The following is a 12,500-nucleotide window of genomic DNA, read 5'->3' on the forward strand; positions in this document are numbered from 1 at the left end:
CAGGGAAAACTTGTCATCATTGGTTTAACAAGCTGTTTGTAAATAAGGCCCTTTGGTTGGGACAGCTTGAGCCATGATTAATCTAAAGGATAACTGAATTTAAAGAGAAACTTCAGCTCATCATTATCAATAGGAGGATGAATAATCTCGTCCGGAGAGAGTGGGTAAAGAAGTTAAAAAAAGAAAGAAAGAAAAAGTAATGAACAAATTTGTCGTTGCAGGTGGCAGCCGGTGAGGCAGAAGGAGAAGCTATGGAGCCGCCACCACTACCTCACATAAAAATAGAACAGGACCTCGAATACCAGGATAACTACGACCTGCCCTTGAACTCCAACCCCTCAAGCTTCGACGGCGAGCCCTATGCAGGAGAGTCTGAGGATGGAGTTCGGACAAAGGTAGTGTTTTGAGAGGCATTGGCGTACTTGGGTCACGGAAGGCTGTGATTAACTCTTGTATTTTTATATTCACTGGTAGTGTATCAGTGAATTCTGGTTATAATGTTGGAAGTAGGCTTGATTTTGATAGGTAAAAAGAAAAAAGCTTGTATGTTTAGTAATAGAGAAATGGTAATGATAATTAGATTAATGAAATGGCTATGAACGTTTGTATTTCATGTATTTCTGACAAAGATATAATCAAAACTGGTCAAAAACATCTCTTGTATTGTGAACATATTCATTCTCATTCATACCTTTATTACATTTGTCAACATGAATATGGTTCATGAACATTTGTATTGTGAGGGAATAAAATTATCAGCTGTTTGCTTTTGAGCAAATATCCTGAAGTGTCAGAAATTTATTGACTTAATCTTTTGCCCATTCTAGATTTTTTCTCATTTTTGTGCTTCTTATGTACTGTGTCAACTTACACAAACCAGTATTTTTCATCAGAATCATAATATTATTATTTTTTCTCTATAGGTGGAAGGAAAAGACAATGGAAATGTTATGGATGATGACTTAGGAGCTAATTTCTCTGACATGCTACAGTCAACTCTAACGAGTGAAGAAAACATGGAACATCACTCAGGAATCCATCCACATGTAAGTTATAATTTTAAAAGATTTTTGGAAACCTAGAAAATTCTTGTGAAAATAGCTGAAGGAAAGAAGTATCTTTTAACCCCTTGGATATCAAATGTGTGTTGTTGACACCCCATGACACTTGTATCGAAGATATAATAGGCGAGGATTCAGGGCTAGCCAGAGTTTTTAAGACCAGGTGGTGGCAAAAGTGGTGGCATTTGTTAATACAAGCTTCCAGCTGTTGGTGGCACAATCCATATAGATATCACAGGACAATGGAATGTCCAGAGCTTCATCCAAAGATGCTGCTAATATTGTGACTTCATTTCCATAGACTATTCCTAATATTTTATCTTTTCTTGTACCAACATTACTGAGCCACACAGAGCAAATTGTTGTATCAGGAAACCATTGCTACTGCAATTAGTCGTAAGGACTGATATATAGAAATTATTGTACAGTCATAGTCTGAGTAATTTTTTTTTTTCTTGGTAATATCTTGTGGGGTTTATCTAACAGAATGCAAAAGAAGTAACAGACTGAACAATATGGGGGTCAGAATTAGTTGAAAACTTACCTGCGACAGTACAGATGAGTGAGTGGGGAATTGGTGCCCTCATGAAATCCATTCTTTGTATTTTGGTGGACAGATGGTAGCAAAGGGGTTAATAAAATTGGCTTCACTTTGATAGAGAAGAGGTTTGTTGTACTCTAATTTGCCACAGAGAAGATTGATATAAAATGTACAAATAAATGAATGATTAGGGTATAGCACAATTAACATTTTAAAGTGCACTCATTGTTACTTGAGTCATGAAATCACAGATCATATGCATGAGGCATACCTGAATATGGTCTGCTCAGTTCTTATAATACTTTTTGTAATATAAATTCCTTGTATTCTTATTCTTATTCTGTTTAACATTTAGCATTTATCTTCACTGATTTAGAAAAAAAGTCTAGTATTAAAAAAGAAAAAAAAGGAAATCAAATCTTCTATTCTGCACAACATTAAGCCATCATTTGCTGTTACTTACAGGTAAATTTAGAGTCATGGGATGGTGTATCGGGTGCGAGAGCTCTGCCGGGACACAACCTATCGGCTGCAACCGTTTCCCACACTCCCTTGGCCCACCACCAGCAACAGAAGGTTAGTTGAGAGGCGTCTTTTTTGTTCTGTGAAGGACACTTTTGAGAGGGAGGGATTCTGGGTATTTATTTATTTATTTTGATTATTTTGAATGGGATTTTATTCTTTCATTTTTTTTTTTTTTTTATGTTTAATTTGATGGTTGTGTTTATTACTGTTTGTATCTGTATCTCTATCTATCTATTTATCTATCTATCTATCTCTGTACTGCTGTGTGTGTGTGTGTATATATATATATATATATATATATATATATATATTTATATATATATATATATATATTATATATTTATATATATATATATATATATTATATATATATATATATATATATATATATATATTATATATATATATATATATATATATATATATATATATATATATATATATATATATATATATATATATATATATATATATACATATATATATACACACACACATTTATATATGTCTATCCTAACTATTATGCTGCTTCTTATTTAAGTTTTGTTTTTGTACTTTGAATGATATACAGGTCTCTAAACTTTGACACTTGGAAACATGAGAATATGGAAAGCAATTGAAATAGCATAGATTATGTTTGACCATATTTTATTGTCCAATTACATTGTATCTGATTTTTCAATGTCCAAGATCACATTGAAATTAGCAAATGAAAAATATTTGGAATTCGTGAGCAATTTTTGAAAATAAGAGATGGAATGCCATAAGTTATGTTTGATTACTTTTCTCTTGTGTTGTAGAAGAAGTTTGGTAAACATTTATTATGTGTGTGTTTGAGGTCATATATTTGTATTTTACGTTCAGACATATTTTAGTATCAGTTACTCATGTATGGTTTATGTCATGGACATTTATAAAGGTTTCAAACACTTGAGTTCATTATATTGTATTAAGTGATGTAGAGTAGTAGTTAGATATTAACCTCTGTTTTTCTATATATTATCATGGAAAAAGGCATTAAACATGCAAATTCTATATTTAAGTGTGTCTTGTGCTTCTGCTGTCATCTTGCAGAAGTTTGAATTGTCCAAATCTTTTATGAACTTATAGGCTCTGCTCTGACTTTGTTATACATTGGGGTTGTGTAGATTATGGTTGTTTAACTGTACATGTATTTACTTGGCTAGGCTAATCACTGTGTTTTCTCTGATTTTCCTTGTTAACTTGTTAGATCTGTGTTGTCAACTTCCTGAAGATGTTGTAGGCTTTTCGCAACACTACTTCTTTATTTCATTGTGACTGTTTATCCTATTAAATGTCTTTTTCTAAACTGTAATGTACTTTCGTATATTTCATTCTTAAAACAAAGGGCAAGAGACAGGTACTGTAGGAAAAGGCAGAAAACTCTTGAAAATTGGTTTATACTTCTTTTGGGATTTCACATAGAGCAAGCCTTCACTAGCCTCACAGTGGAATGGGCGAAGAAACCTGCAGTTTCAAGACAAGTGCTACTGATGCCCACTTACCAAAGCAACTAAAAGGGAGATTTTAGTGAGAAGTACCTGCACACAACATGACAGATGCCATGGTGAAGGTCATGATGGATGGGCAGGGACCTGGAACCCAGTCACAACTCAGTTGGTCGTGTTTTTTTAAAGAGCTACTTTGCCCATTTTCCAAGTCTTGCCTTCAGAATCCTGAGGAACAGTGTGGATAACATGAAAAGGAAAACTTTTACTACCAATAAGTGTGGAATATTTTTTTTTATGGATGTTGTTAGGAAGCCATATTTCAGACTCCTTGATTTCACAGACATACACCAGGGATTGGAAGGTGAATTAAATGTGTGTGATTTTGAAGTGGATATAATCCTAAGATGGATGTCTGAGGGTTTTCTAAAAATCACTCGAGAAAGGGTGAAGCAATTGGTGGACTCTTTTGGAATGTGTTTTAGTCACAGATATTAGAATATCTCCTGAAATGACATTGTATTGTTTATTTTGTTTTATTTATTTATTTTATTTTATAGCTCCTGCCTAAGGAGAATCATCCAGTTGCAAAAAGTAGATGGCATTTTGATTGAACATGATGCTTATTAAAAGGATAAGAACTAAGGGGTGGCTAAGAGCTTGATAGTTGATAAAAAAAAAATATATATATAATACCACTTATTCATTCTGCTGTTTTGCATTCCTTCTTATGTTTGTGTTTGAAAAAGTAGGCCTGGCTGCTGTTCTTAATTTTTGTGCATAGATAAATCTAAGGAAAATCTCTTTGTTTAACTTCAAGCAATAAAATGTTCTTACTTTTTATGCAGAAAGATAAAGATAAAAAGGGTTGTGATTTTTTTCCTAAATTCTAGTTCATTGCAAGATCTGAATAATGGATTATTTGTAGCTGTTTTTGTAGGAATCATAATAGTGGAATAAATTCTAATGAAGGAGTTGTAATGACTCATTTATTTGTGTATCTTCTTATTTTGTATTTAATTTTGGAGGTGTCTTGTTTAAAGCTATTCTTGCATTAGAAAGTCTTATTTTGTAAGAGGAATGTCATTGTGCAAATACTGTTACCTCTAATGGATATAAACTAGCAGCAGTTAGAAACTATATGATGTTATAGTAAAAAAAAAGCTAGAAGAAAAAAGGCTAATATTATGAAAGAAATGCTGTGACTTAAAGAAAATTAGGATATATGTATTTTGAGTGTATAGTGTAAAGAAATCCTTTTCCTTTTGATACTTTCATATTTGTGTAGTTAATGACATATATTTTGAAGATTTATATAAGTCTATCAGTATAGAAATTAGTTTACATTATTATATAAGATTTGCTTGTTGGTTAGTTGTATTAATTTTATTCCAAAAAATATTGTTTTCTTCTATGTTATGGTATGTTCTAATATATGTTTTTAATGTTATAAACAACTTCAGAAAACAGAAATCTTTATTACTGGGTTCTGAAGACCTGATTCTTGCCATCATAAGTTGACTCTAGTGTTAGAATGTAGTACATAAGTAAGCAAGATAGACACAAGGAATAATATAGAGGTAAAATTTAGGAATTATAAAAAGACAGAAGGTACTTAACTACTGGGAGTTAAATGTGGAAAAAAAAAATCAGGCAGTGCCATAAGCATATTTTGAAAAGTTTAGGGATCATTTCATTTGCATAATGTAGTGTCAGCATATGTGTTGTCTATTATTCTGTTTGACAAGTCTTGATTCAGTACTTTTGATTTAATTATTTTCTTTATGGTATCTTAACATTCAAATTTCTGTAAAATTTCTTGTCAGCACTTTGCCTTTCTGTTTATTCTTATTTCAATTACTCTTCAGAAACTTAGACTGATTTGCTTTGACTATCCAGTGTTTTATTTTAAGTCGGTTACTAAGTGTACTTTTTTCGTCATATGAGTTACGTGATTTGCAGTTGTTTTAACTTTTCTTTTGTTTATTTGAAAAAAAGGAAAGTTATAACTTTCAATGCAGAAGAATAGATTGATCCTGATTTTGATGCTGGATCGTATAATGTGTGATAATGTATTTGTGGAGTCCTCAAAAGTTTTGGTAGTTATTGTAGTAAGAAAAATATGAACACTGTTATTTACTTATTTTATTTTATTATTATTTTTTTTTTATTAATCCTGTGAATCCAGGTGCTACACTGCCAGCATGTGGCCCAAAATACAGGCATTAGGCTTACTTGAGCGGTCTCTCTGATGGGTGTAGGCTTGGTGCACGTGAACGCTCATGTGCTTTGACAAGACTCCATGCCCCCCAGTTGCAGTGATATTTTCTCCTTTTCTGCAGAACCATTTTTAGCTTTTTTTCCATTTTCTAATGTCTGTTTGTCATTTCAATTGCTTTATCGAGATGGTTATAAACTGTTTTCCTTGTGCAGACGTCCTATCATCTCTCTAGGTAGTCCGTAACTCAGTGCAACAAAAACGATGAGTAACATTTTGTTATTTGTGTCATTTTAATTTAATTTAATTAATTAATTAATTAATTTATTTATTTGTTGTTATTATTATTATTATTATTATTATTATAATTGTTATTATTATTATTATTATTATTATTATTATTATTATTATTATTATTAGTTTTTTTTTTTTTTTTCTTTATTCTATTCTATTTTCTGTGATACAACCTGTGCCTCCAGTCATGGTAGGCAGGAATGGGATCCTGTGCATAGAAACAGTATCTACCCTGGAGCCAGTGCTCTTTCAGTCATGGCTCATGGTTGGTACATTCCACACTCATTTCTTGATGGAAATAATGCAAAAGCCCCTTCCTAAAGGCATATTGAGTCTTATCACCTTCCAAGAGCTTTGTAAACTTGAGGTGAGTCATTCTCATCAGCCCAGGCTTTAGCCAAAATGCTCATGACGGCAAGTTCCCTTCACCCCAGCCCTCAGCCAGATTTTTCCATGATGGCATGTTGATATTACCCGTCCTCAAGCCAATTTCATGATGTGATTGTTTTGTCACCTGAATTGAAGGGGTTGATTAATTAATTTTTGTTAAATTCCCATGAGATGAAGTTTAGTTATGCTATTAGAAAATGGAAATTAATTAGATTTTTTACACCCCTTACGGATGGGTCATAACAAACCACATGGTCTGTGGAGTACGGCTATATGCGCGGCGATGTGCTAGAGGGCATGGAGCAGGAAGTTCTGCTACATGTAGCGTACCTCCGGGCCCAGCAGTTGGACGTTGCCAGAGTTTATGAAGCCAAGAGATTTCTGATACCTGTCACTGAGGGGTTAACATTATTTTTTGCAGAAGTATATTCATAATTTCCCTATTACCTGGCCTAGATTGATATTTTAAAGAGCAAGAGCTGTGCAAATTGGAGGATTTGTTAGCTTTCGAAATGAATATTATAAATATTTAGACTTGTATTAAGGAATAATATGTTGTCTTTGCATTGAGGGATTATGTGGTATGCTGACCCTTGATATATTTTGTGAGGAGAAAACTATCATTATTGCTTGATGAGTGATGAGAGAGAGAGAGAGAGAGAGAGAGAGAGAGAGAGAGAGAGAGAGAGAGAGAGAGAGAGAGAGAGAGAGAGAGAGAGAGAGAGAGAGAGAGAGAGAGAGAGAGACGTTGACAGAGAGGGAAATTGTGGTTGGACATGCAATGGATCTGTAAGCATTTGTACGTGTGTTTGATAGGACTTATGCCTAGCTGGGGCATGCATATCTTGCTTTGTTCTTTTCTTTTTTTGCTACTTGTGTATGAAAATATGATTGCAAAAGCACCAGAAACTGGGCTTGTTTTATGGACAATCATTCTTTCAAGTGTACCACCTGCCGAGGCCTCTACTTTCAAGCTGAGTTGAATTTAGTCTGTGCTTTATGTGTCTGTCCCTGCCTAAGCCAATTTTTTGTGATCATGGTTGAGTACTAGCTAAAAGGGGGAAAAAAAAAAGCATCATTTTGCAAATTTGCTGTAGAGACTGAAACTCATCCATTTGCCTCAATTTGAATGAAGTGTATGATGAAACAATGAGGCGACCTCATTGTGAGGCTAAAGACTTTAAAAGACTTAACGGCCGATGGTGACTCTCCCGTCCTCCCTCAGGCTGCTGTGGCTGCTCTGGGCCTCCTTCACTCCGCGGGTGACACGCAGCCAGCGCTCCGCCTCCTCCACCAACAGCATGGCAGTGCCGCCGGCCCACCTTTTACGTCACAACAGAATGCAATGGTAGGGGAAGGAGGAATGTTGTCAGAGGAGTTCTTTGGAAAGAAGGACAAGCTGCAGCGAGAGTATGTATGCCAATACTGCGGCCGAGAGTTCAGTCACAGGACAAATTTGCAGGCCCACTTGCGAATACATACCGGTGAGAAGCCATTCCATTGCCTTTACTGCCCCTACCGCACTGCGCTGAAAGGGAACCTCAAAATGCATACCATCTCGCGACACAAAGCCGACTGGAAAACCATCAAGCACTTAGTTCGGCCCATGAGCGAAGAAAACTCAAGTTGAACTCTGCCTGTGGGTGAGCATTGCTTGCAGTAAAGCTTGGTCACAGTTATGTTATGCCAGATTCTAGTTTAATGTATATAAAAATATTACTGGGAAAATAGATGAATAAGAAAAGAAATAAAAAAGGAACAAAAAAAAAGGTTGAAATGTGTGCTTTGTGTTCTGTGTTACAAGAAAGATTAAAATTCCTGTGAAGTTATACATTCTGAAATGTTGGACATTACTCAGAAAGTGATTAAGTGACATATAATACATATATAGAATTGGAATAGAAGAAAAAAGAATTATGAGCATCAATGAATTTTATGTAGCTAATGATTACTACATGATCTCATGATACTTCTTCAACAACTAAGAAATTCTAAGAGTGCTTGGGATCGTAAGAAGTAGTACAGTATAGAAAAGGTGTACACTAGAAAAGTAGCATTACACTTATAATCATACCTTTTTTGCATTGTGATCTGATGAGTAGATCTGTAAATGGTAAACAGATTTTGACAAATGTTAAGATACTTTTGATGAAATGTAGAGAGGAAGAAAATGTATTGTTATTATTATTGTTTTTATTATTATTATTATTATTATTATTATTATTATTATTATTATTATTATTACTATTATTATTGTTATTTTCATTTGTGAGAGAATGCAAAGTAAAACTGTAAATAGAAGGATGTTAAATCTTGAGTAATGAATTTGTCTCAAGGAGTGTGATTTTTATGTAGGGTGTTTGTAATATCTTTATAACTGATGCTTGAATATTAAAATAAACTGAGCAGGCATGATTCACTATATGCACTAGTATCGTATTGAAGAAGTAGGGTGAAGGCAGGTAGGCTTCAGTATCATAAAAATGGGCATTTGTATATCCATATAAATTTTAAGGTAGCTGTCTCAATACCTTAGGAGTTTGTAAGATAAAAGAGATAACACAGTTAGTTAGTTTTTTTTGTGCATTGAATATTGGTTTTAAAGAGAGTGAATGTAGGAGAGAAACTTTGTTACTTAATATTATCATTGATATGTATTTATTTTTTATTCAATTATATTTTATTTACTTATTTTCTCTTCTAGTTTAATCTATTGACACCAGGAGGGTATGTATACTGTCCACTGTGACTTTGTTTTAGCAATGTTGTTTATGCACAAATGTCTCACAAACTGTCTAATCACCAACAGGAAATTACTAAGCCTACCTTATTTTAATTGTTTACCTCATTCCTTGAATTTTTTTTTGGAGAGAAAGGTTTTTGTTCTTATTACTATTATTATTGTTAATAACATATTTAATGATAATAACAATGATGATGATGATAATAATAATTATAATAAATTATAATATTAGTAATAGTAATAGAAATAAGAAAAACATGAGTGAACAGGAATGAGATTAATAGGTAAGATGAGGTAGAGCAAGTAATTGAATCTTGGGTGCTTTTAAACCATTTGTGTGTTTACAAAATTGATAAAAACAGAGCCACATTAGACAGTGTATGTACCCAGTGCCAATGGGTTTATGTAGGATAAAGATGAACAAGACTAAAAGATGTCTAGGTATGAATTGGTGCATGAAGATGTAGTTTAGCTGTAAATATTATATATATACAAATATATACTGTGGACACGAAGAAAATAAAAGGTGCTGGAACTAGACAGTTATTGATTATGCATAAGAAGTGGCATCTTATTTCTCCTAGCTTTTTATACTTTCAGTTTTGTGGGGGTTATTGTGAATCCTGTTATTGCTTTTATTTAAGTTTAAATATGATTCACCCTGCAAAGTGATTTGTAGATTTATTAAGAGTAATGCAGTCAGATAAGCAGTTGACTTGTCTTTGTTGTTTAGCATTTTATGTTGTATATTGACAGTTTTGTGTCAGTGGCAGTTATTAATACTTTGTGATTTCTTCGTCTGATGGCCACAAGAAGGCAGATTTGCTTTTTTTTATTTTATGGCCTTCTACTTTTTTCCCTAACTCATTTTTTTTCTTCTCTTTTCTTTCTTGTCTCATCTGTAGTCAATTGTTTCCTGGTGTGTTAGAATGCTAAAGCTAGATTGCATATTGAGGTATGTATTTCAAAATCTCTTTGCTGCATCATTATTATTATTTTCATTATCATGCTGGATGTCACTTTCTTATCAGTATGGTTAAGATTTCCTCTTTAATTTTTTTTTTTTTCTTGGTCCTTTACTTTCAACTTTTTATTTGACTTGTATGATAGTTTGTCTTCACGTCTTTTGAATGCTTTCCTTAGTTAATTTGCCAATATTTAAGAATTTCTTTTATTTGGCAGCCTTATTTACCATTGCCCAAAATACTTCAATCTGAAATGAAGAATGCTTTTGTACCCTCCATATTTGGTATGGAAACGAGTAGAAGGCCATTAACGGTAAAATGAAAATAATTTGTCCTCACCTTGTGCTTCTTCTTGGGTGAGTCCTTGTTAAGAATGCGAATGATTTCTGCAAGTGGCATAAGAGCACACATTACATTTTGAGTTAATTTGCATTGAAATTGAATATTTATTCTTTTCTTTTTTCTTTTTCCAAGTCAGCAAAGGAAGAGAAAAGAAAGTATAATTCTGGTCACAAATGTTTTTTTTTTTATTTTGTATTGGTATTTATTATAGGCAAGACTGTTATTGTGATATCATTGAAATTGGTTATTATTGATTAATAATCACTGAATTTATAGTAATCCTTAAAGGAGTTATTTACATTTTTTATACACGTACTAGACCATTTGTCTGGCTTCCAGAAAACTATATATATATATATATATGAAAAACTAATTTTAAATCTGGTGGACTTTGTAGTAATTTATTGCAAAGCTGCTTTGATTTTTGTATGCAACACACATCAACTTCACATTATAGCCACCATGTACACTTTATATATACACATTTTACCATGTCTGTAACAATAGCAGAAGGCAACTTGCCCCTGGAAAGACAGAAAGGAATGGTTTTGCTCCATACTTTTCTTTGTTTGCTTTTCATCAGAGATTTTATGTTCTACATATTATGTATTTCAAGTGTGGATTGAGAAAGACCAAACAAACCTTGCTTCAGACGTATGTCAAAGTGTATCTGTTAAATACATTTTTTTTCCTTCCTTTACATTGTTTATTTTACATTTTTGAAGATCCAGAAAACACCAACTTCCAGATATTGGGTTTGCCGTCAGTCTCAAGTTTCTTGCATAAGGGGTCTGGTACCCTGTATGTTAAAGCCAATAGTAAAACTTACACTGAATTCTGTAAAGTTTGTGAGTAAAATAACCTGCCGCTGCTAATATTAACCCACTCACTCCAGGGTAATGTCCTGTCGCGTCTTGACTAGACTGACCCTCGTTTCATGTCATGAATAGTCGAGGTTGCTCTATGGTATTTGTCCTGAACAGTTCTTTGCTTGTTTGGCCCTGGCTGGTAATTGAGGAGAACCAACACCTTAAAGTGTTTTTTAAAGCATTATTTTTTTTGCCTTATTACCTAAACAGTTATTAATGTCACTACCAAGGCCATAGAGTGTAGGGTAAGTTTATATATCCCCTTCTTCTAATATCTCCCTGACTCTGTGCATACTCTGAGATGTGGCTTGGTGGGGCACTGCTGGGCTTTTGGCTTAAGTGGGTTAATGTCATTGATTCTGAAGGTGATATGAGTGAAACTACAGATATCGCTAACATTAGTAGGTCGTAATACTTTATAAGATTATTATTTTTATGATTTTCTTTGGAATTGTTGTTATTGTTGTTATTGTTATTATCATTATTATTATTATCAAAAAATATTATTATTATTATTATTATTATTACCATCATCATCATCATCATCATCATCATCATCATCATCATCATCATCATCATCATCATCATCATCATCAATCATCAATCATCAATCATCAATCATCAATCATCAATCATCAATCATCAATCATCAATCATCAATCATCAATCATCAATCATCAATCATCAATCATCAATCATCAATCATCAATCATCAATCATCAATCATCAGTCATCAGTCATCAGTCATCAGTCATCAGTCATCAGTCACCAATCATCCTCTTTTGTCTGCTAGTATTATTACTATTATTATTTTTTACCTTTGTAATTATGAATATAGCATATAAGTTTTTTAGCATTGCATTTTTTATCCCAATGTTATCATTCCCTTTCCACCATTATTAATATTGGCCACTTTTACATATCGTTGATGGTATATTTGGCCAGGACCTTTGCAATTTCAGTCACCATCTTGTATATGTTTTTTTTTTTTTTTTTTTCTTCCTTCCAACCCATCAAAAACACATGTCAGTCTCATTTTCAACTTCTCTTTGATTTTTTTCTTTTGCAGTATTATTGGAAAAT

The 12,500-nt window shown here is 33.1% G+C and overlaps 1 protein-coding gene across 2 annotated transcripts in view; it reads left to right on the plus strand.

Moving 5' to 3' along the window:
• Positions 1–12,500, plus strand: part of LOC125034745 (protein tramtrack, beta isoform-like) — a 26,972-nt gene that overhangs the window by 7,320 nt on the left and 7,152 nt on the right. The window contains exons 4-7 of one of the 2 annotated variants that reach the window (XM_047626686.1): positions 222–395; positions 924–1,046; positions 2,068–2,178; positions 7,724–11,244. In XM_047626686.1, the coding sequence (XP_047482642.1) occupies positions 222–395; positions 924–1,046; positions 2,068–2,178; positions 7,724–8,128 (813 nt within the window). In that variant the 3' untranslated portion in view covers positions 8,129–11,244. Of the gene's footprint in view, positions 1–221; positions 396–923; positions 1,047–2,067; positions 2,179–7,723; positions 11,245–12,500 lie in introns of those variants that run through there. The other variant, XM_047626687.1, reaches the window with a different exon arrangement.

Source organism: Penaeus chinensis, chromosome 18 (genome assembly GCF_019202785.1).
Source record: "Penaeus chinensis breed Huanghai No. 1 chromosome 18, ASM1920278v2, whole genome shotgun sequence".
In the NCBI taxonomy this organism is placed as follows: Eukaryota; Metazoa; Arthropoda; class Malacostraca; order Decapoda; family Penaeidae; genus Penaeus; species Penaeus chinensis.